The sequence below is a fragment of the Electrophorus electricus genome, chromosome 2, assembly GCF_013358815.1.
Source record: "Electrophorus electricus isolate fEleEle1 chromosome 2, fEleEle1.pri, whole genome shotgun sequence".
Lineage (NCBI taxonomy): Eukaryota > Metazoa > Chordata > Actinopteri > Gymnotiformes > Gymnotidae > Electrophorus > Electrophorus electricus.
Genome location: NC_049536.1, coordinates 30,571,288 through 30,592,117, shown reverse-complemented (window position 1 = coordinate 30,592,117; position 20,830 = coordinate 30,571,288). Strand labels below are relative to the sequence as shown.

General features: G+C 37.0%; 2 protein-coding genes across 3 annotated transcripts; one reads left to right on the top strand and one right to left on the bottom strand.

Annotated features, from left to right (window-relative positions):
• Window positions 1–640: 640 nt before the first annotated feature.
• si:ch211-214p13.7 lies at window positions 641–7,241 on the top strand. The gene is made up of 7 exons (XM_035522016.1): window positions 641–698; window positions 986–1,019; window positions 1,208–1,266; window positions 1,634–1,696; window positions 1,915–1,937; window positions 2,675–2,679; window positions 6,874–7,241. The coding sequence occupies exons 4-7, from the start codon at window positions 1,668–1,670 to the stop codon at window positions 7,054–7,056; spliced, it is 240 nt and encodes a 79-aa protein (XP_035377909.1). The 5' UTR covers window positions 641–698; window positions 986–1,019; window positions 1,208–1,266; window positions 1,634–1,667; the 3' UTR covers window positions 7,057–7,241.
• Window positions 7,242–8,544: 1,303 nt separating this feature from the next.
• si:ch211-214p13.9 (cell surface glycoprotein CD200 receptor 1) lies at window positions 8,545–15,888 on the bottom strand. 2 transcript variants are annotated; one of them, XM_027011867.2, is made up of 8 exons: window positions 15,696–15,888; window positions 15,425–15,499; window positions 12,658–12,735; window positions 11,802–12,107; window positions 10,951–11,229; window positions 10,506–10,611; window positions 10,112–10,175; window positions 8,545–9,990 (listed from the first exon to the last, which is right to left on the bottom strand). In XM_027011867.2, the coding sequence occupies exons 1-8, from the start codon at window positions 15,832–15,834 to the stop codon at window positions 9,898–9,900; spliced, it is 1,140 nt and encodes a 379-aa protein (XP_026867668.2). In that variant the 5' UTR covers window positions 15,835–15,888; the 3' UTR covers window positions 8,545–9,897. The 2 variants fall into 2 exon arrangements, with proteins under 2 accessions (XP_026867668.2, XP_035390796.1); XM_035534903.1 differs by lacking the exon at window positions 12,658–12,735.
• Window positions 15,889–20,830: the final 4,942 nt, after the last annotated feature.

Genomic DNA, 20,830 nt, shown 5'->3' with positions numbered 1-20,830 from the left:
TTAGAAAAGGAAAACCTGCCTTCGCAGAAAGAATGTCTGGCAACAAAGTTGTGGTTCTGTGGTATAGGTAGAGTTGTTAATATGTTTTAAGTGTGATCATGTGTCAGGAAGAGACTATTCATATGACAAATGTCAATCACATTCTGCCTCCAGCTGGACAAAGTAAGACATTTCAGGGGTAATGTATATAATTATACATATACAGATACTCATAGAGGACACACATTCCTGCAACAAGCATGCACACACATCACAGAAAACATATGCCTTATGAATTTAAACACACACACACACACACACACACACACACACTCACACTAACACTCACACACACACACACACACACACACACACACACACACACACACACACACACACACACACACACACACACACACACACACAAAGACAGTCTTTCCTTCCAGTTCTGAAATAGCTGTGGATACTAACAAGTTACTAACAAGGACATTTAAAAACTTCTGCTGCTTTGTAGTGACAATTTTTTTCTTGTGTAAAAATTGTCAGTGCCTTTTTGTCCTTTAACCTGACTGCTTAGTAATATCAGAGGAAACAATCAGCTTCCTGTTTCAACAGTAAATACTGAAGCATAGTGAAAAATTTATCAGAATGAACACTTTCTTCACACCCACACACAGCTGCGCTGATGCTGACGGCTACTGTTCATCTCAATTTTGTTTGTAATACCATTTTTGTTTAATTTTACTTTATTTGATCTCTGTTTTTAGAATTAACTTCCTTATGTAAATTTAAAATTATTTCCTAATGTAGCTATATCAGAATTCTTAGTAATTTGTTGTTTGTTTGTTATATATGTTCAAAGATTGAAAGAGCTCACTTCCTGATTTCAAACTAAGACATCCTCTATTGTAGCCTTGCCAGGAAGTGCATTTTTATGAATCAGGAAGTAAATGTCACTCTCTTAGAAGGTAGTAGCTCATAACATGTATCTTATTGTCTTTTATAGAGGGAATGCGGGGAGGAGTGATGTGTGTACACAGGTAAAATCCCACTACACCTGAACATACACAGACACACTCAGGACTTCCTCTTCTACATACTTAGCATCCCTCCCTAGGCATAAAGGTGCCTTTGTAAATGTGGAATGAGTAGTTTTAGAGCCTGAACACCATCAATGGCATTTGCCTGAATATGGAAATATGGTACTAAAATGGGTTTTGCACTCTAGAAAGAAGCACCTGTTAAAGGAGATGAAGAGCAGGTTGAATTAGCAGTCTCAGGCAAAAGGTTTGCTGCATATTATTTGAAAAACTAATTAAGCCATGTGATTGGAAAAGAAAAATACAGCGTGTGTGTGTGTGTGTGTGTGTGTGTGTGTGTGTGTGTGTGTGTGTGTGTGTGTGTGACAGGCACTTGACATCACATGCAAACCACAGAACACAGGAAATAGAATGTAACAAAAACACTCTTGTTTGACCTCTCTCTCTCTCTCTCTCTCTCTCTCTCTCTCTCTCTCTCTCTCTCTCTCGCTCTCCCTCTCTCTCTCTCCCTCTCTCTGTCTACTTCTTTGATATGTATCTAGTTATGAAAGGGGGTGCGTTGACTATTCAGGTAGCGGTTTTCTCACTGTAATATCTGGAGTTCTCTGTTGCAGCAGTCCTAAAAGGATCCCCCAAAGGATACGGATTATGGGAAACCTCTCATGCTACAACAGAAGGTAGGTGCCAAACGGACCTCACTCACTTAAAAATACATGAACTTGTCTTTTGTTACCAGTGAACAGTGCAGACCATAAGCCACCGATGCTAGCAGACATCATATAAGTGAAGCAGCACAGCACTATCACAAATTCCGGACACACAAAATGCTTTTCTGCCTTTGTAATTACTAAAATATTTAAGCTATGAAATCCTATACTTCTTCTTATTTCTTTAGGAAAGGAACATCTAAAAAAGACGGTAAGAATGTTTCACTCTCTTTCTTTCCGTCTATGTCACAGAGTGAAAAGCATTGCTAGCAAACTAGATTCTCTTATATTTGTGACAGTTTTGTTAAAATGTATGAATACCACTGCAACAGATTGTCTCTCTCTGACCAAAACATTTGTAATCACAGAGTTGTGTAATTTCAAGCATAAAGCAGTATATTTGGAGAATCTTATCGCGTGTAATGGCAGAATGCTGAAGCATACAGGGGCAAGTGAATGGTGGTTGTATGCGAATTCAGTGTTAGGCTCCCCATCAGAGATATTAGTTTTAGCTCATATTTGACCGACTCCAGTCCCAGGGCTCTTCTTTGATACAAACCTGATCCAGCTCATCAGCTAATCAAGCCCTTCCCTGGGTGTGTTAGAACAGGGAGAACTGGGAGGGGCAGTGGAACCCCAGGACTGGGGGGTGGGTTCTGGTTTATTATTTGATTTACTTGACTGATTAAAGCAAAATGTAGAGTTTTAGAGGATTTTAACTGTGCTGATGACTACTTCATTGTGATTTTAAAGCAGATCTGTTTGTTCCTCAGCCATAAGTGACTCTCTCTCTCTCTCTCTCTCTCTCTCTCTCTCTCTCTCTCTCTCCCCACCCCTCTCTCTTTCTCTCTCTCTCTCTCTCTCTCTCTCTCTCTCTCTCTCTCTCTCTCTCTCTCTCTCTCTCTCTCTGAATTCCTAAATGCTGTTTGATGCATGTGCCTGAAACAGAACAGGTAAGGCTCCTAATAACACCATTACATTATACTGCATGTTAAAAAATGCACAGAATCAGTATAAAGTATTCTGCACGTTTCATCATTATGAAATGAAAATGAAAATATTTGGGTGGTATATTAGTGATTATAGCTAAAACATTAATGCACTAGCATGGTATGAAACAGTCAAATGATGGAAATAATTTGTTTACTGTACACTGATTAAAACCAACAGTGTTCATTTAACACCCACAGACCATCTGAACTGCTAAAGATATCTAGGTTCAGTTAACCTCTGCTACTTTTAGCAAGACTTACAAATGAAGAGCAGAAAGATACCCAAGATAAGATCAAATGTAAAACCCTACGAAACCTGCTATCAGCATATGTCTTGCATCTCTGCATAGCACTGCAGAGTTCTGTAGATGGCACTGATGTTTACATGAACGGTTGGTGAATATTTGGCAAATTCAAATAAGCTCCACATACAACACAAGCCTGCTGCTGTTTCTGCTGTTTGAGTTGTAAGGAATGTTGATGTGGTCATAACATTTTGTATAAAAGAGAGTTATTGAACATTTCAGAGCAAGAAGCAACACTTTATATTATAGTGTTATTGTATGATTGTTCTTATTTTTAACACCAAGGAAAAGATAAATGATTAACATGCACGCAATTATGTGGAAACCACATTCTTTGATGACAAAAATCATGAAAACACTCATGGTGCCATTATTAAGCACAAATGAATAAATAAAAGCACATGACTAGAAAAACCCAAAGGTGTGTGGTGTGCATAAGTCTACAGACTGAACAGACATCCACATACAAACTTATTTTTAATTGTATAGGTGAATTTTTGGCTTGCGAAATTACTCTCAATCCAGTGGTACCGCTGATGAGTGTAAAAACACCACAGGACTGAGGACTGCAGTTGTGGGTGTACAAGGTCAATACATACAACCATGTCACTAGCATGTCATGCGTTGATGCTGTATGGTCATATGGGCAGGGGTCATATGAGCAGAAGCTGAGTGGTGATGAACGGAATAGAAAGAGCTGATTGGAGTGCTAACACGAACTACTATCTGTTATTATACACTCATACAATTCACCTACGGCAAGTTATGGTGAATATATTTATATACATTTCATACACAAAAATGTAATTCCCGGTGCTTTACATAAAACAATAAATGAGACAGATAAAAATATATAAAAGAGATAGAAATAGAAATAACAGTACAATAGAAACATGTAAATACGTACCTTCACAGTGATATAAGGAAATTGAAGTCATGGAAATAGTTGCAGTGCATGGCAGGTACAAGATAATCTTTTTAATGGCTAAGATCTGTGCAGCTCTGAGATCCTCTGGGAGTTTTCTTGTAATTCAGGGTTGTTCTAGCTGACAAGTCTGCTAAATGCCATAAATGTAAGTCGCCACTGATCAAACACACTGAATTCTGCGAGTGTGCCATATAAATGAATTTAGGTCCTAAGCCATTTAGTGAATTTCACAGAAATAATAAGACTCTAAGGGGACCATTGTAGTAGTGGAGCCTGCCAGTCCATAGGTCTTGGTCTAGGTCTTGTTTGGATCTAAAGTCTCTAAAGTATATCAGCCTCTGTCCAAAACATTCTGTTTCTCTGGAAACTGTGTACTTTACTACAATTTTGAATATCTACATTTCTTACTGCAGTACACTGTAGTTACTCACCTAGAATGTTTTTGGATGTACTTTTTTTTTTTTTTTTTTTACAGCATTTAGCTTATGTGCAAAGCATCTTACAGTTGTGACTGAACACAACTTGAGCAATTGAGGATTAAGGGTCTTGCTCAGTGGTAACTTGGTGGGGGTGAGGCTTGAACTAGCAACTTTCTGATTACAATTCAAGTACCTTAACTACTGAGATATAGAAGGGCTCTGGAATTGGTAGATAAAAATGTCATCATGGTCTGACTATATTAACCAGTCAAAAAGCTTCTCTATGCTACTCAGGAAGTGGTCTTCCTTGCCTGTCATTTATTTTGTGTGTGCACAGAGGAGGAAATTAGCAAGAGCAGTAAGTTGACCCAGTTTTTCAGATGAAACGGAAAATGTAACTCATTCATTCTCTCATGATTAAGTTATTTTGTTCTTTCTTAATGATTTATTCTAATTCTTTATTTATTTTTATCGTTACATTTCATTTCATTTCATTTATGGCATTTAGCACACGTTAACCAGAGCTACTTACAAAAGTGTCTTGTCATCTACTCAAAGAATGTGTCCTAGCCAGTACAATAGATTAAAGTCCAAGATACCATTGATCTAAGTTACTGCTAGATACAGTAGTCAATGCTGATACCTAGATAGAATTAAAAAATGAGTATAAATTCAATACCAAACATCAATAAGTGAGAGTTCAATTACTCAATAGTAGTGCAATATGATATTTACATAAGTGCAGGATTAGTGGTCATCTAAAATAATTCACAAATAGATGAGTCTTCAGTGTGCATTTGAAGACAACAAAGAACTCTAATGTTCAGACAGCCATTGATATTAAAGCCAATTTAAATTTGTTCCACCAACTTGTAGCTAGTAAAAATAATAACCTTGATGAGTGCAACTTGAAGGATGGCGTTTCAAGGCAATTCAAACTTTGTGGTTTGAAGTTCTCAAGGAAAGGATTGGGCTTTGACCATTGTCATGTAGGGAGGACTTGTCCTTTTATGGATTTCCATTCAAGGGAACACATCAGTGGAGTAATATGGAGTAAAAACTTCAGATAATTGAAGACCAGCCATGCTACTGCTTTCTGGATCGGTTGTAGAGACCTGATGGCCTGTAGAGGAAGACCAGCAACCAGCAAGTTGCAGTAGTCAAGCCTTGATATGACATTTGACTGAATAAGCACCCTGGAAGTTTCCCATTAGAGAAATGGTCAAATTCTTTGCAAGTTGCAAAGGAAATACTTGCCTGACCTGGTCAGATTTGAAACACTGAGAATGATAACTGGTCAGGTTTGAAACACTGAGAATGATAACTGGTATCTAAAAGTATTTGACATATATATTTGTTTTAGATTTTGCCATTTCAAAACTGTACATGCATTTGGGTGTTCATGTTTTCCTGTAACAGAAAGTCAGCTCTGAAACAGTAAACCATTATAGGCCCACCACAGGCTGATAAGAATGTCAGTGTCAAAGTATATAAAGCGCGTTTATGACAGTTGTTGTCACAAAACAGTTTGACAAATGTCCGAGCCCAAGCCCCGCCCCCAGTGAACAAGCTAAGAGCAACAGTGACAAACTCCCTAGAGCATGAGGAAGAATTGTCCATTGTTGTACAATTCTCTATATTCAAGTAGAGTTTTATTTTTATATACTACTAATCTTCAAGCTTTTATATACTACTAATCTTCAAGCTTTTCTACAAATTATAATTAAATAATTAATTGTATTATTTTGGTGAAACAGATTAATGTTTTAATCAGTTCAAAAGATGGTTTAGCCAAGAAAGGTAATATAGAAAGGGAATTTTGAGCTTCTTGCTTCTTCTTACTTCTTTTGGTTTTAACATGTAACATTTTTATTAAATCTTGGGAGGTGGCACAAATCCAACCCCCTGAAACTTGAAAAAAACTGAAAAAGGTCTAATTTAAAACTTTTTATAAAATTACCTATATACAATTTCAAAAATAATTTAGATCCTAATAATATGGTACATTCTGGACCCTATTTTCAAGATACATAATGCAATAACATTATATCTGATGGAATTGCAACTATTTGGCTTAAACAACATTTATAACATTTCTTCTGGCCTATAAATTATAGATCCATATTAAAGAAAGATATTAAGTGAATATCATTGTCACTGCAAATACTATATGGTGCTGTTGTAAAACACTCTGTAAAACATACTGACTAATTGTAAAGACATAACTCTTTTGTTGCAGGAAATGATTATTATCTGAACCTTCGACATTTCTGAGTAGACTTATTAAAGTAGAACATTACTAAAACACCAAACAAAAGAAGGTCATTGATTATCTGGAGCTGCTGGCCTAGGTTGTGTTTGCAAGTAAATTTTGGAAGAAAGCAAACCTCTTTTTCTTACTGATATTTCTTACTGATATAGTGTAAGCAATGAAAGCCCTTCAAACTCACTGTAGCTGTATTATTAATCCATCTTATTCAATGACTATTTCTTTTGTACACAGACATCACCTAATGAAGATGTTCTCTATGCCACTATTGACCATGGGGAAAAACAGACAACAAGACCACTAAGCAATCCTGGGGACACTGACTGTGATTATGCCATAGTCAGATTACCCTGTGCGCCATCTGACAACCCTGAAAATAACGAGGACTGTGCAGATGACTATGTACTCATGAGCTGAGTTTAAAGATACACTGCATAACATAATGCAAAGATAATATTAGATATATTTATGGACTGTGCAATTTCAAAAATACATGCAAATAAGCACATACACTTATCACAACCCATCCCTGACACACACACACACACACACACACTCACACTCACTCTCTCTCTCTCTCTCTCTCTCTCTCTCTCTCTCTCTCTCTCTCTCTCTCTCTCTCTCTCTCTCTCTCCCTCTCTCCCTCTCTCTCTCTCCCCCTCCCTCTCTCTCTCTCTCTCTCCCCTCTCTCTCTCTCTCTCTCTCAAAACCCATACATATTTAATTCCAGGCATTGAATCCAGCTCCCAGTCCTGGAACCACTTGCTGGTAGTAAGTAGAAGTTAAATCACCAGTTAATATAAACCCTAACACCTGGGTAAAGGAAACACAGTCTGTAAGTTCTGCAGCTGATGGACTGTAATTTGAAGACCTAAATGACAAACATTCATTTAATGACATAAATGAACTACCAGTGAATACAAACTCCAAAGTGGATTTGTATCGCAGGTTCAGAGTTAAAGATGTCTGCTGTATTTTTTTGTTGTTGTTTGCTTGTTTTTTAACAGGCTCTAAACAGTCCTGTTTGCATCTAATTTATATTTATAGTAGAATCAACTTAGCATGTGCATTGTGTACAGTTGGTTGGTCTTCATCACTTTATTTGACATTCTTGGCAAAGAGAGAGTTTTTAGTACTAAAACATTTGTCTATTTTATATCATGTATTTTCTAAGTGGAATGTTTAATTTTTTGGCTGTTAAATTTTTTTTGCCCAAAATTGAATTAAGGCAAAAATGCCATTGTATTTCAACTGCAAATTACAATAATCATGATCAATCTGTTTCAGACTTATTGTATGTATTGCATACATGTATTAGTAAAACATTTGTTTTGGGGAATAGAAAGATTCAATTATGCACTTGTAAATATTCTGTTATTTGTGCTATCTGTCAATTAATCTCAGTAAATGTTACACCATTTCTAAACAACTACAACCACTATATTTTGACAACTGAACTCTGCCCATGTGCGGACTCCATTTGTTAACGTAATATCATAATTTACCAGTAGATGGAGCCACACACTTTTATATTGCGTCACAATGTAACAAAAACTAAACATATAACAAAGAGCGCAATACTGCGACGTCTAAAGTTAGCTCACAGGGGAGTTGTTTCAGTTAGCTATAATTTTGGGGAATCCCAGATTAATCATATCAAAAATCACGTTATCGTTCCATTGACCTCTTTGTCGAGGTTTGGTCAGAGTGGCATCTCACAACATATCTGAGCGTTTATTTCCTATGACAGCGAATGAGAAATAGATATGCTCACACTAAAGCTTTCAGTCTGATACATTTAAAAGCAATGGTAAGATTAAAACTTGTGGCTTAAACACACATGTGGCTTCTACACACATGTGAAGTAGTATTACCATCCTAATATACTATATAAAAATTTAATAAATAAAAAACTACAGTCCTGCAATGTCAGTCAATTTTATTGGGGTTACCCCTAATAACCAACAGCCCTGTGTTATCCAATGTCTTATCTTACACCTAGCAAAGGTTCATACTATGAGAGTCTTCACAGCAAAAATGTAAATTAGAAGTAATCAAATCTACGAGAAAAAAAAATACACTGGCTAAAATTAAAACTATATCACATTGAACAAAATCTTGTTTTAAAAATTGGTTATTGTTAATCCATTGAGTCTGGATTTTTCCCCCATAGTTTCTGCAGCAGAAACAGCATAATGTTGTGAGCTTTTTTCTCTTTATTCTTTTTTGTCTAGCTATTTCTTGTGTATTCTTTCAGCAGAAGCTTGCCTATTTACAGTATAAGATTGTTCAAAGAACAGCATATATGACACCTTCAAAGGGGAAAAGAGAACGGCTATCACGTGGGTTCCACTTATGCAAATAAGGAGATGGAATAATGTCATTTAATTACACCTTCAAAAAAAAAAACTGTGACGTTTACTCACTAATTAACCACCATTAAGAACCATCCATTTAGCCTATGAAAACAGAAATTTAAATAAAGGAATATATATTGGAATTACATATATTTTCAGTTCTGTCCAAAATTTGCTACACTTTTAAAAACCATAAAGCAAAGTAACATAAATCAAAGTTTTTTTTTAAATTTCAGTAATTGTCTATTCCAAAAGCAATGTTAAAGAACCCAGCCTAAATTCTATATAATTTCACTTGGTAACTGACTGGAGTAGCACACACCTCACATGAGTAAAGGCAGCAATAAGTCCCACACTTTCATATCTTTGTGATTCTTTGATTTGCTTGGAGAAACTGCATATGAGCCACTAGCCATTTCAGTCCAATACCCAGTGGTTCTCAGCTTTAAAATCAAGTCATATGGCACAGTAAACCTGCGTGACAAACTCTCCCGTGATCTTCACACCCTTCTTAGTGCTTTGAACGGATTCTTCTGACGTCTGGACACAACTGGACCTACAGAGGCCTGGACATTTGAGTCCAAATTGCATAGCTTTCACCCAGAACCTTCCCATGCTGCAAACATGCATTTTCTACTCTCAACATGAGAGACAGCCCTCAAATCCTTTCCATTTCTCCTCTTGCTTTTACTCACTGTCATTTGCATTTCTCTGATTAGAGTCTGTCTGTTAAAAGATGTTGCTTCAAAGGGGTTTTATTAGGTTTTGTTTCCAAAAGTGTTAGCGTATACACACATACCCACAGCAACTGCTATATGCCTCATTGCAGCATGCAATGTATGGGACTCTGTCATAGGTTTCATTAAATTGTCCAGATTTGTATGTGCATTGTATGTGTGTTTCAAGCATTGAAGAGCTCTGCAGAGGAGTTGTAAATGGAATTCACTCTTTGCACATAACTGGCATAGGGTTCCACTTCTTCAGGATCATGAGGCTGAACAAAGAACATTTATCACTGACAACTTTTTACCCCTCTTGTACATTAAAATGATCAAATAAAATTGTTAATAAATAAATAAATAAATAAGAATATTAATTCAGAAAATGTATTTTACCTGTGGGAGTTTTTCTTCAATTGGTGCCGATCTTTTGGGTTCACAGCAAACCTTTCTAAATATGCTATAAGTCAATTAATGAGATCAAACATTACTAATAATGCACCTCAAAATTTTGCAAACTGTAATGCAAACCCTGTTCTTTTCAGGGTCAAGTAACACATTTTAACATATTATTATTATTATTATTATTATTATTATTATTATAACAACAGAAATTAATCAAACATCAACAAAAATACTTCCTAGAGATTTCCTTGTTAAGAAACTGAAGTTATGAAGACTAAATTTAGGACATACAATTGTTTATATAAACACACGATTGAGCAATTATGCATACAGTAAAACACCAACACATTCCTATCCGGAATTTCTCCTCAAAAAAGTATCTTACCTTAACTGTAAGAGTCTTTCACGCATGAGGTAAAAGACAGTCAGAAGAGCCACAGTGAAGCATGTGGCACTAACAGCCAAAAGAATGTAAGGCCATTTAACAGGACCTGTTAAGAAAGCAGATATAAGATAAGGTAAGAGAGCTTGTTAAATTAACCAAACTAACTGTTATATTACCCAAATATAATGATGATATATTACCAATAAGATAATGATGATCTCATAGGAAAACAAGCTACTCTGTAAATATACATAGATGTATACTTTGCCAATCAGATCTCACAAAATACATTAGAATTGTTATGACAATTTCATAGAAACAAGGTAAGGAACTAAATCTTTAAACAGTTGTCATTCCCATTGTAGAAGAGACAATTAATATCTGCTTACTTTCTGTTCAACAAAAGACTGTCCCATATGTGTTTTAGAGAATTTCAAGTGCCTACTTTTCTCCAAGGCAGCCAAGGGGAGTATTTGAATCTTTGTCCCGTTGGGGTGGCTGACAGCGACCACACACCATAGGTCTCTCAGTGAGATGTTCTGAGGCAGGGGCAACCGGCTCATCACTGTGGAAAGTCCATTTTCTGTCTTCTGTGATGTTGTGTCTTTTAAGGTGGTGTTCCATGTGGTTTCCCAGTGGATTGAAGCTGCAGGTCTTCCAGCTGCAGCTTCACAGACAGCGACAGAGTGGTCCTGCTCGAGCCTGATAGACAAGTTGGGTTGGTCTGGTGGCAGAGAACAAGGCACTTCAGCAAGTTAAATATGTTTCTGGACAGAGTGTACATTTAATCTAAAGTTCAAATCTTAAGGAGCCACATTTAAATTAGGTGTCCTGCTTGGTCAGACTGAAAAATGCTCTAATTAGGTGGCATTGACATGAAAACAACAACATTGCTCACGGAATAGCTTGCAACAGCAATGATGGACTTACTGGCTTTGAGCTAGTGCACTCACACTTTCAGCCTTCACTACAATGGTATGTAATCTAATTAGCATTTTTTTGCACATTCCACATAATTTCCTGCATGTTGTGACTGGCACCCTGTTGAGAAGTGATCCCGAAATGTTTGTTATGCTCATTTCTGATACCATTACAACCCTAAGGCCTCCTTTACCGCAACAACTACAGGTCTGAAATGTCCATAATTTGACAAGTCTAAACACTGATGTTTCTTAATTTCCTCACACAATCCATTTTTATTTGTTTTCTTAAAAAATACGACGTCAAGCTTCATGCACCCATATACATTTCTAGCTCCTATGCAACGAACAAGGCTTCAGCAGCTTGATTACTTACTCCATGCAGATACATAGATTCTTGTATTGTAGCCTCCTGCACGGTAGGACATATCACAGTTGTAATTTCCTTCATCTTTGATGGAGAATTTTGGGATGGTCAGGTAGAATTCTCCGTGTGGGCCACGCTCCAGAGTCTTTCCATCCTGGCATGTGTCATACTCTGTGTCATTTACAGCGGCAGTGATGCGACAGCTCTTGCCTTGCATGGTAATGTTCCAGATAACATAGATCATCTCTTTCCACGCTATCTTTGATTCAGTGCATAGTAAGGTGACATTGGTCCCCATTTCAACGCTCATGAAAACTGCAAGATACGTGTAAAAAAAAAAATCATGTGAAAAAATTTAACCTACTGTCCAAATACTTAAAATAATTAAGGAATTAAAGGTAACAACACTTTCCTCACATGTTCTTTCAAAATGCATCTGACAGCAAGCCCTTTAAAATACTAAATTGCTATTCTGACCAGCTGCAAAATTTAAATTTATCATGTTTGTACAGGGACAATGCTGTGAGTATGTAAAGGTTTTTTTTTTTTTTTTAAATGAGCGTGTAATATTTCCTTCAGTACGAGGCTGGTCTTATCACTTGGGGCAACTGTATAACAGGAAATGTGTAACTTCCTCAAGTGAACAATAAAGTAGAACATTCAATCTGGACTGACATAAAAAAAAGAAAACCATTCACTGCAGAATACTGTACAATATTGCACAATAATGCACCACAGTTCTCAAACAAGCAAAACTGCTAAAGGCTAAGTTCTAAAAAGAACTGTTAACATGGCAAGTGTGGAAGTAGTGCACTTTGTTGTTAGGAATTTAGTTATGTTTCACTTATTAATTTAGTTCGTTTACCTTCAGGATATCGTTCTGCAGAAGCTTGGCTGTGTGGTGTTGTTTTGTTAACATCCAGAGACGTTTTAAAATCTTTTCCTGAGAGTCAACAGTCCAGAGGGTTAGTAACAGGTTAATAGAGCTGCATCATAGATTAGGTAACTGTGATGTAAGTACAGGAATGTTGTGACAGAATATAAGTGAGCAATATGCTGTTATTCATTTTGTGGATGTTAGCCATAGAAGATTTAGATTCTTTAATAGGTTAACTTTGTCATTTTGTTAGTTGGACAGTTCCAGGCATGTGCTGATATACGGTAATCTTACCACGATCTTACCATGAGAATGTAACTGGTACAGTTCAAAATACTACATTAAAAAGCTAACATTTCGCCAGAGACACAAAGCACACTTGCTATAACAACTTCTCCCACACATTGCTGTGTGGCTGTCTTAACGCGTGTCTTTTTCCGTGAGAGATGTAAACATAGATTAGAGGGAGCGTGGCCAGCAACTTTTCCTGCCATGAAACAAGGATGGAAGTACTTCGGCTAAGAAATAATAATAATAACAACAGGTGATCGCAGACATTTTGCAAACAGGAGCAATATGATTATTTGTAGTAATCATGCGAAGCAATTTAGCTAGCTAGGGCACTTGCAATCCCTTTTGAACAGCATGACAATGGTAATGTTGTAAAACAAAAGGTCTGGCTAGCTGAAATTAGGGGCCTACATCCTGATCCAACCGGGAGTTGACGGGTTTTCGGTTGGGCTCGCGATTGTGTTCTAATAATTCCTATATTATTGGCATTTGTTCTAAGAAATATTCTGACATATATGTATTTTCTCTCTCCTGCACGCACCCTCTGTTTCAGTGGTATAGTCCATAGTTAGCTAGACGTGTTAAAAATCGCCCTCCATTTCAGCAAAAGAGCAATATGAAGCATCATGTCATGCTGATCTCCAGTCAGTTCAAAGTAACAATGGTAGGAAAAGAAACTTGAACAGCGGCTAGCAGTTGTTCAGAGAAAGAACTGTACTAAAATGTTCCGTGGTGGATAGTTGTGATCTGCTATGCTAATAGGCCACTGTGAATTATTATGTTGTATAAATACATAAGCTAACATTAGCAACTGTTCATTACCTGATAGCCTATTTAAAACATAGCTAGTGGTTACCTACTTGCATGAAATCATGAGAATTTCCACAAAATTATACTGATGGGCAATACTCTTAGTGTATGATCTGACAGATGCATATAATATTAATTTGCATCTCTCATACTCAATATACTAGATGCCATGCCTGGCCAAAGAGAAATACAGCAGTTGCTCAGCAATATGAACAGTACAGTGAAACTATGAAAAGTTATATATAGTAGTACCAGTAAGTACGTTTCTTTAACAGTTACTGTCAAGTTACATTTAGTATTTAGTGTAAAGTTAAAATTAATACTGTGTACCATCTTAAGCACTAGCATACTTCATTGCCAAAGAAATGTCCATTCAAGTAGCTGAAAGCCTGGGCTTCAGCAGTTCATGTAAACTGGGTAGTGGTAGTTCAGTGGTTGAGGCTCTTGTAATCAGAAGGTTGCTGGTTCAGGCCCCACTGTTGGGCCCCTAAACAAGACCCTTAACCCTCAGTTGCTCAAGTTGTACTTACATGTAATTGTAAGTTGCTTTGGATAAAAGCATCAGCTGAATGCTGTAAATGTAACTGCTGTGCCTCCTAACACAGTGGAGCTATACAAAAGGAAGTAGTTTTTCTTCTTAAGCACATTAAAACAAACAAACAAAAAAACAAACAAAAAAAGTTTTTAAGCAATATTGTGAAAATGTCATAAACTGATAATGGGCAAGGTAGGTTAATTATCATCATGGTCATCATTTTTTGTATTGTCACATGCCTAGCCAGCTCAAGAGCATAGAAACCCCTCATTAGGTGTGATGCTAGTAGACAGTATATCATATGTACAATCATTATGATGACCAACATGTCATCTCATGCCCTGTTCCACTGTGATTAGTTTTAAGGTTGCACTTTTTTAAAACTCGTGTTTCCAATTTCATGTTCAGAGTACAGGGTGGTCTCAAAACAAACAACACACACACACACACACACACACACACACACACACACAAGAAAGAAAGCAAAAAAACCAAACTGTGGTTCCACCAGAGAATCCCCCCAGAGAGGAAGAAGCAGTGACATGGCAGCTGATCTTCAAAAAGGTGCCAAATAAAGACACATGCATGCATGAACATACCAACACAGGTGGAGATATGAATCATGCTGGTGTACAGTGCACTACCAGTAAGCTCTATGGCAAACTTTCCTTCCATTGTGGGTGACATGTACCGAGAGGTGCCCCCTATGTTATGCAAAACTGTAAATTATTTCTTTTAAATTCAGGCAAATTGTTTCAGTTCCCTTTTTCATTGAAACAGACTAAGACTTACCAAATTAAACACAAAAGCAACCACAAGAATGCAAACGGATTATCTTTTTTTTTTTGCTTTCAATAAAAAGTATGCTTAAAAATATGATTGAAGGGAACAAACTTATTTGGCCAGTGGGATAACTTTATAAGAAAAAGCTGAAATAGTCTTTCAGACATCAGTAATCAGTAATTCCATAATACTCAAAAACCAAATTTCTTTGTTGAGAACATGTCTTTGTTGACCAAATCTCAGCCTTTTAATTCCTTTGAATTGTATGTCAGGTAATCATACCCAGGACAAATATGTATGAAAACACGACAACAGCAACAAACAGGATTAGCATACCTGATGTGAGATTTCCTGTAGTACAGACAGCCAGGAGACAGACAGCACTGAATATCCACTTATACGCCATGACTTCTATAGTGATATGCAAACAGTTGAATTTGTTATGCAAACAGTTGAATTTCTTGCTCTTCCCTTTACCTTGCTTGCCTTTTTTTGTCAGTACTTAATTGCACAAATTCAGTACTATATACACTATATACATGGCCTTTCTGCCACCACTGAATCTGTGTTACACTTCAAAGCACTTGTCATGATGTTGCTCACTGACTTTTCTTTTTCGTCGCACACTTCGCACCACTTGAATGTCTTTCACTCTCTTTTCTTGCTTCCTGCCCTAGACGTTGATCAGCCACTGCCTGAACTCCAAAGCTGAAGTCTTGTATGCATTCGTGGAGGTGCCGTAGCATCCAGCCTCTGTCTACCTAAACCTCTTTCTCAGAGACTGGTCAGGCCCTCCTGCTTTTCATTCCCACAGCGGTGTGACGTGCCTTCACCGACACTCTCTTTTTTTCCTCGTTTCTCAAATATATGACATGTTGACTTCCTGTGTCATGAACCACTACTGTCACACCACCACGTTTTCCAAACTACAATGTTCCACTATCTTTCTACCATTTTTTTTTCTCTCTCTCTCCAACTGTCTCTGTCTTTTAAGTTTAAATGTCTCTCTGTGAGTGGAACATTCAGAACATTATGCACTACATTCAACTTTACAGCCGTAAGACCTACTTTGCAACAGCCATTTTCAGAACAACAGATTCTTAAGTTTTTTGCACAAGCCATTTTTCCTACTTTTACTAAATGCAATTAGGTGGCTAGGAAAGGTTGCACCCATTTTCTCTCATATCCTCTCATATGTCTGCACTATTTGAAGGCTTTTCTTATTTTCAGCACTTTTAAACCAATTACGCAAAAGCAATTGCAGAAGCTCCAGGTAGGCAAGACTTGATGTGGCCAACTAAACAACAGGGAGTGAAAACAAGTAAATTAACCTGCTATCTAAAATAATTTGTGAAACATCAAAATCCATAAAATTGAACACTAAAGAATCATAAATTCTGTACTGTACTCATTAAAGCCTGAGCAGCAAAAAGCAGTTTTGTTTATAAATGTATGTATATCTGTGCTTTAAACTGTATGATGTTGAACACCATAACAAATTTAATGATTCATTGTGATGTATGAGCTTTATAGATAAATATGAAATGGTTTCAATACTTTTTTTTTTATTCTATTTTTTAATATATTTGTATGTTATTATCATACATTTGTTATTTACTAAAACACCTCTTGTTTATTAATGATGGGTCTTTCATACTGTGGTATTATTAAGTAGTATGTAGTGTTGGTGGTATTGTTTGGTGCTATTGTATGTAGATTTGTACATTTCTGTATTTGTCCTGGAATAATACCAACAAAAACAATAAAGTGAAATGTAATGAAAATCTTGCTATGCTCACCCAAGTAAGGAGTGACTTAAGTCTGAAGCAGAGGTGTCCAGTCTTACCACATCCACAAGGCCACATCCTCTCCACAAAGCAGCTCCTGTTTATTCTGTTATGTTCTGTTATTTATATTTATTAATCAGGTGGTATCAATCTTCAGCCAGATTTTTAGCTTTATGAGGTGTGCCCTTGTTTGTGGTTGGTATAAAAATGTAAAACAGGATGACTGATCTAAATTGCAACTCATAAAAAGCCTGGGAAGACAGTTTGTGAGATATTAAACTGTGCTGTCTGTGTGATATTAAACACATGATCTAAATGTTTACAACTCTAGGATTGTTAAGTGGGGTGTTGTTAATGTCAAGCTTATTTTGTACAATAGCATTTGGATTTGCTTGAGTAGGATCATCTTGATTGTGGGGCAGGAGAACATTTTGTTTGTGCTTACAATGCAGAACAAAGAACAAGAACAGATGCAATAATATCATACTAAGTAACATTTCTAGACTCAAGACCTGCAAAAAAATCATCTCAGCAACACAGAAAATCTGTTATTTATAACTCACAGGATGTGCGTGAAAGGATTCTCAGATAATATTACTTTAAAAGTTAGTTTTATTCTTCTTTATGATAAAAGTTGCAGTGGTCTTAACTGGGTTGAATTTACAAACAAAAAGTAATGCTTGAGAAATTGCAGCAGGGCCCCAACATCCAAGCTGAGTGGGTATGCCTGGTTATGGTGGAAATCCGGGGAACTGCACACAATCTTGATAATATTTCCTGTGTTTTCAGTTTTTTTTTTTTTTCATCTCTTAACATTTGTTTGACATTTGACAGAATTTGACATATGGGTGTCTGCGGTCACTTGATATGGAATACTGTTTATGATAAGGGGTGGATCACGTGTGTGTGTGTGTGTGTGTGTGTGTGTGTGTGTGTGTGTGTAAAAGCATTACTAGTAAACAAGATAGCAGCTGAAACAGTTATTAATATTTCCTGTCTTCTTTTCACTCAGTCATAATTTTAACATGATATTGAAATTATTAACATGAATTGAAATTATTATCATAAAACATGAGTTAACATGAGTTATTCAGAATTCCTTTGGCATGCCTTACCTGGATTAGGTGCACTAAGTGGTCATATAATTTGGTCACTTGGGGATGTGGAAGGCCTTCTTTACATTTATAATCTGGTATGGTATTGTGCACTACGCGATGTTTCTCTCACACCTGTATATCACAAGATCTAAAAATACAGTAACATTTCTGAAAAAAGGGTCTAACCCAACACTGTAAATAATATGTTCCATGGTAGATTATTAAACACCACTGTCACTTCATGAGCTTTTAGTTTTGTCTTATGGAAATTAGTGTTAACAACATTTGTACATATGAGCATTAAAGGAAAACAAGCAAGCTCTTGTTGAGCACAGTTGGCAGTTAAAAAAACACTTCTCAACAAAAAACATAAGATGAAAACAATAAGAACTGGTGCACGTTTTTTCTACTCCTGTTTGCATCCCATTTCTGATAAATAATTTTGCAGGAGAGGGCAAGATTCAGAAACCAAGATAAGGCTACTGCACATAACATTTTAGCATCCGTGTACATAACACAGGATGTGGTTATAAATGCCCCCCACCCCCCCACCCCCCAAATAGATTTGCCTATTATTATTCAGCAGAGAGAATGTGTTTGGTGAAAAAGTGCTGATTCAGCTTGTGTAGAGAATACAGATCAAATGTACTTGACAGTTGAATTTGTTTGTACTGACGTGTGGAAAAATCGCACAGACCCTCAAAATCACAAGATCAGAAGAGAATAAGTCAACTTTTCTTTTTTGGATTATAACCCAAAAGTATCATGAATAATAATAATAATAATAATAATAATAATAATAATAATAACTGAAAAAAGATGTCAACCTGCAATTGTATAAGCAGCATTTCCAACTCATGCTGTATACATGGTGCTTGATGCTGGCCTTGTCACATGCAGCAAGTGTGTGTGTGCATGCTTTAGCCCTGGGTGAAACATTATTAAATCCATAGAGAGTTTCTTTTACAGAGGACATGCACTTCCCAAAAGCAGAATCTGATGCTGCCATTACTCACAAGAGCATTGCACACACTGGAACAAGGGCCTATTTTGAACGTTCCTATTCTCCAACATCACACACCACAGGGCATGAGCTGGCCAACGCTATTTGAGGAAGTTGAGGTGTTATTCTGACTGCATGGCTGTCTATTTCTAGATAGGAGTAATACATGTGGTATACTTTTAATAGATAGCATATTTTAGGCATATTGTAATGTTTATAGATACTTGAAAAGGAGATATGAAACCTAATAAAGCATGCCCTTCACATGCACAAGATTCATGACAGCAGCACTGGTTTCAGAAAGCCCGCTGTGGTGTGCCATGGTGGTGTTATTTGACATCTCTAGATGATGTGCCCTAAATTGCTAGCAACTGGTATTAGAGAATATAACGCATATTTTAGGCATATTGTAATGTTTACAGTTGCTTGAAAAAAACATACCAAACCAAACTAAACATGGCACGCACTTTACAAGATTCATGAATATAACAGAAACGCAGGTTTTTGCAAGCCCATACAGCAGTGAGTACAAGCCTCAACCAGCATGGTAGCACAGGGACAAAAACAGAGACCATTCAAATAGACACAAGGGTCCCACTTGTGGACTTAGAACTCCACATGGGCAGGACACGTGTTTAAACGGGTTCCTCTTGAGAACAGCACACAACTGGGGTTGGCTGAGGGAACACGGGATCACACACAGCTTTTGTTTACCACAGCATCAGTGAGGTGTGGGGGAGAAACCTGCACAAGCACAGTCAAAGCATCTTCCCAGAAATGACAACGTAAACTGGGGTGGGGACTCAGTAGAGTGGGCGGGAGGGGGCAGCCACTCCACTGCTGGAGGCTGAAAACACAAAGGTGTGTTCATAATGAGCTTCAGGCAGGTGGAGAGGATGATTATCTATGTCTCAGTATGTCCTGAGATTAAATGGCTGTTATGCTGAGATGTTCTTCTCCCACTGAGTTGAATGAGATGAGTTTATCTTGGGGACAATACACAAATAGGACTGTGTGTCTTGTTACGACATCAGCACCCCCCCTTCACTACATAAACATACAGATACACCCAAAGATGTTTAACATCACTTAATTTGGTGAATAATTGAAAGCACCAGTGCAGTAAATCTACCAGTACATTCTGATATGGTAACATACACATGAACACCCAAACACCTACATATCCTCACACATATACAAACTTGAAAGTAGAACCCACAAAAAAAAACCACTGCAAGGTGAAGACATACATTTATTACCCAAGGTTGTGGCATTTACAGCAAAATGCTGCACAAGGTTCACATGTGGCATGCGACTGATGAGCAGATGCAGTAGTTTCAGATGGAATCCAGATGCGTAGGTGTGTGAGTCAGCAACAACAGCACAAAGAGATGACACTTTGTCCTGCTGTACATGTTTTACAGTTCCTGTAACATTTGTATCAAAGCACAACATGAAGCTTGTATTTGCTCTGAAATCTACGTCCCTATTTAAAAAATGTTTTTTTTTTGGACATTTTCTACCTTTTTGTAGTCAATCAGCCAAAGACATGTTTGGTGCTTGACATTTTTATGTAGTTTCTCGCTGGAAGGTAACATTGCTAACAATAATTAGAAGATATTTCACCCAAATTATTATTTTTTTTTGCAAATACTTGTCAAAATATTAACACACAAAATGTTAGCTCGCATCTCATTAAGATGCTAAATAGTTACACAGAGCTGACGATGTGGTTTAGGAGATAGTACTACTTACTGTAATTTATAAAAATTAACAAAACATTACCATATAGCTGAGTGCTGTAATTTTATTAAGTTAACCATCTTGGAAACTGGATTCACTTTCCTCTGAAAGT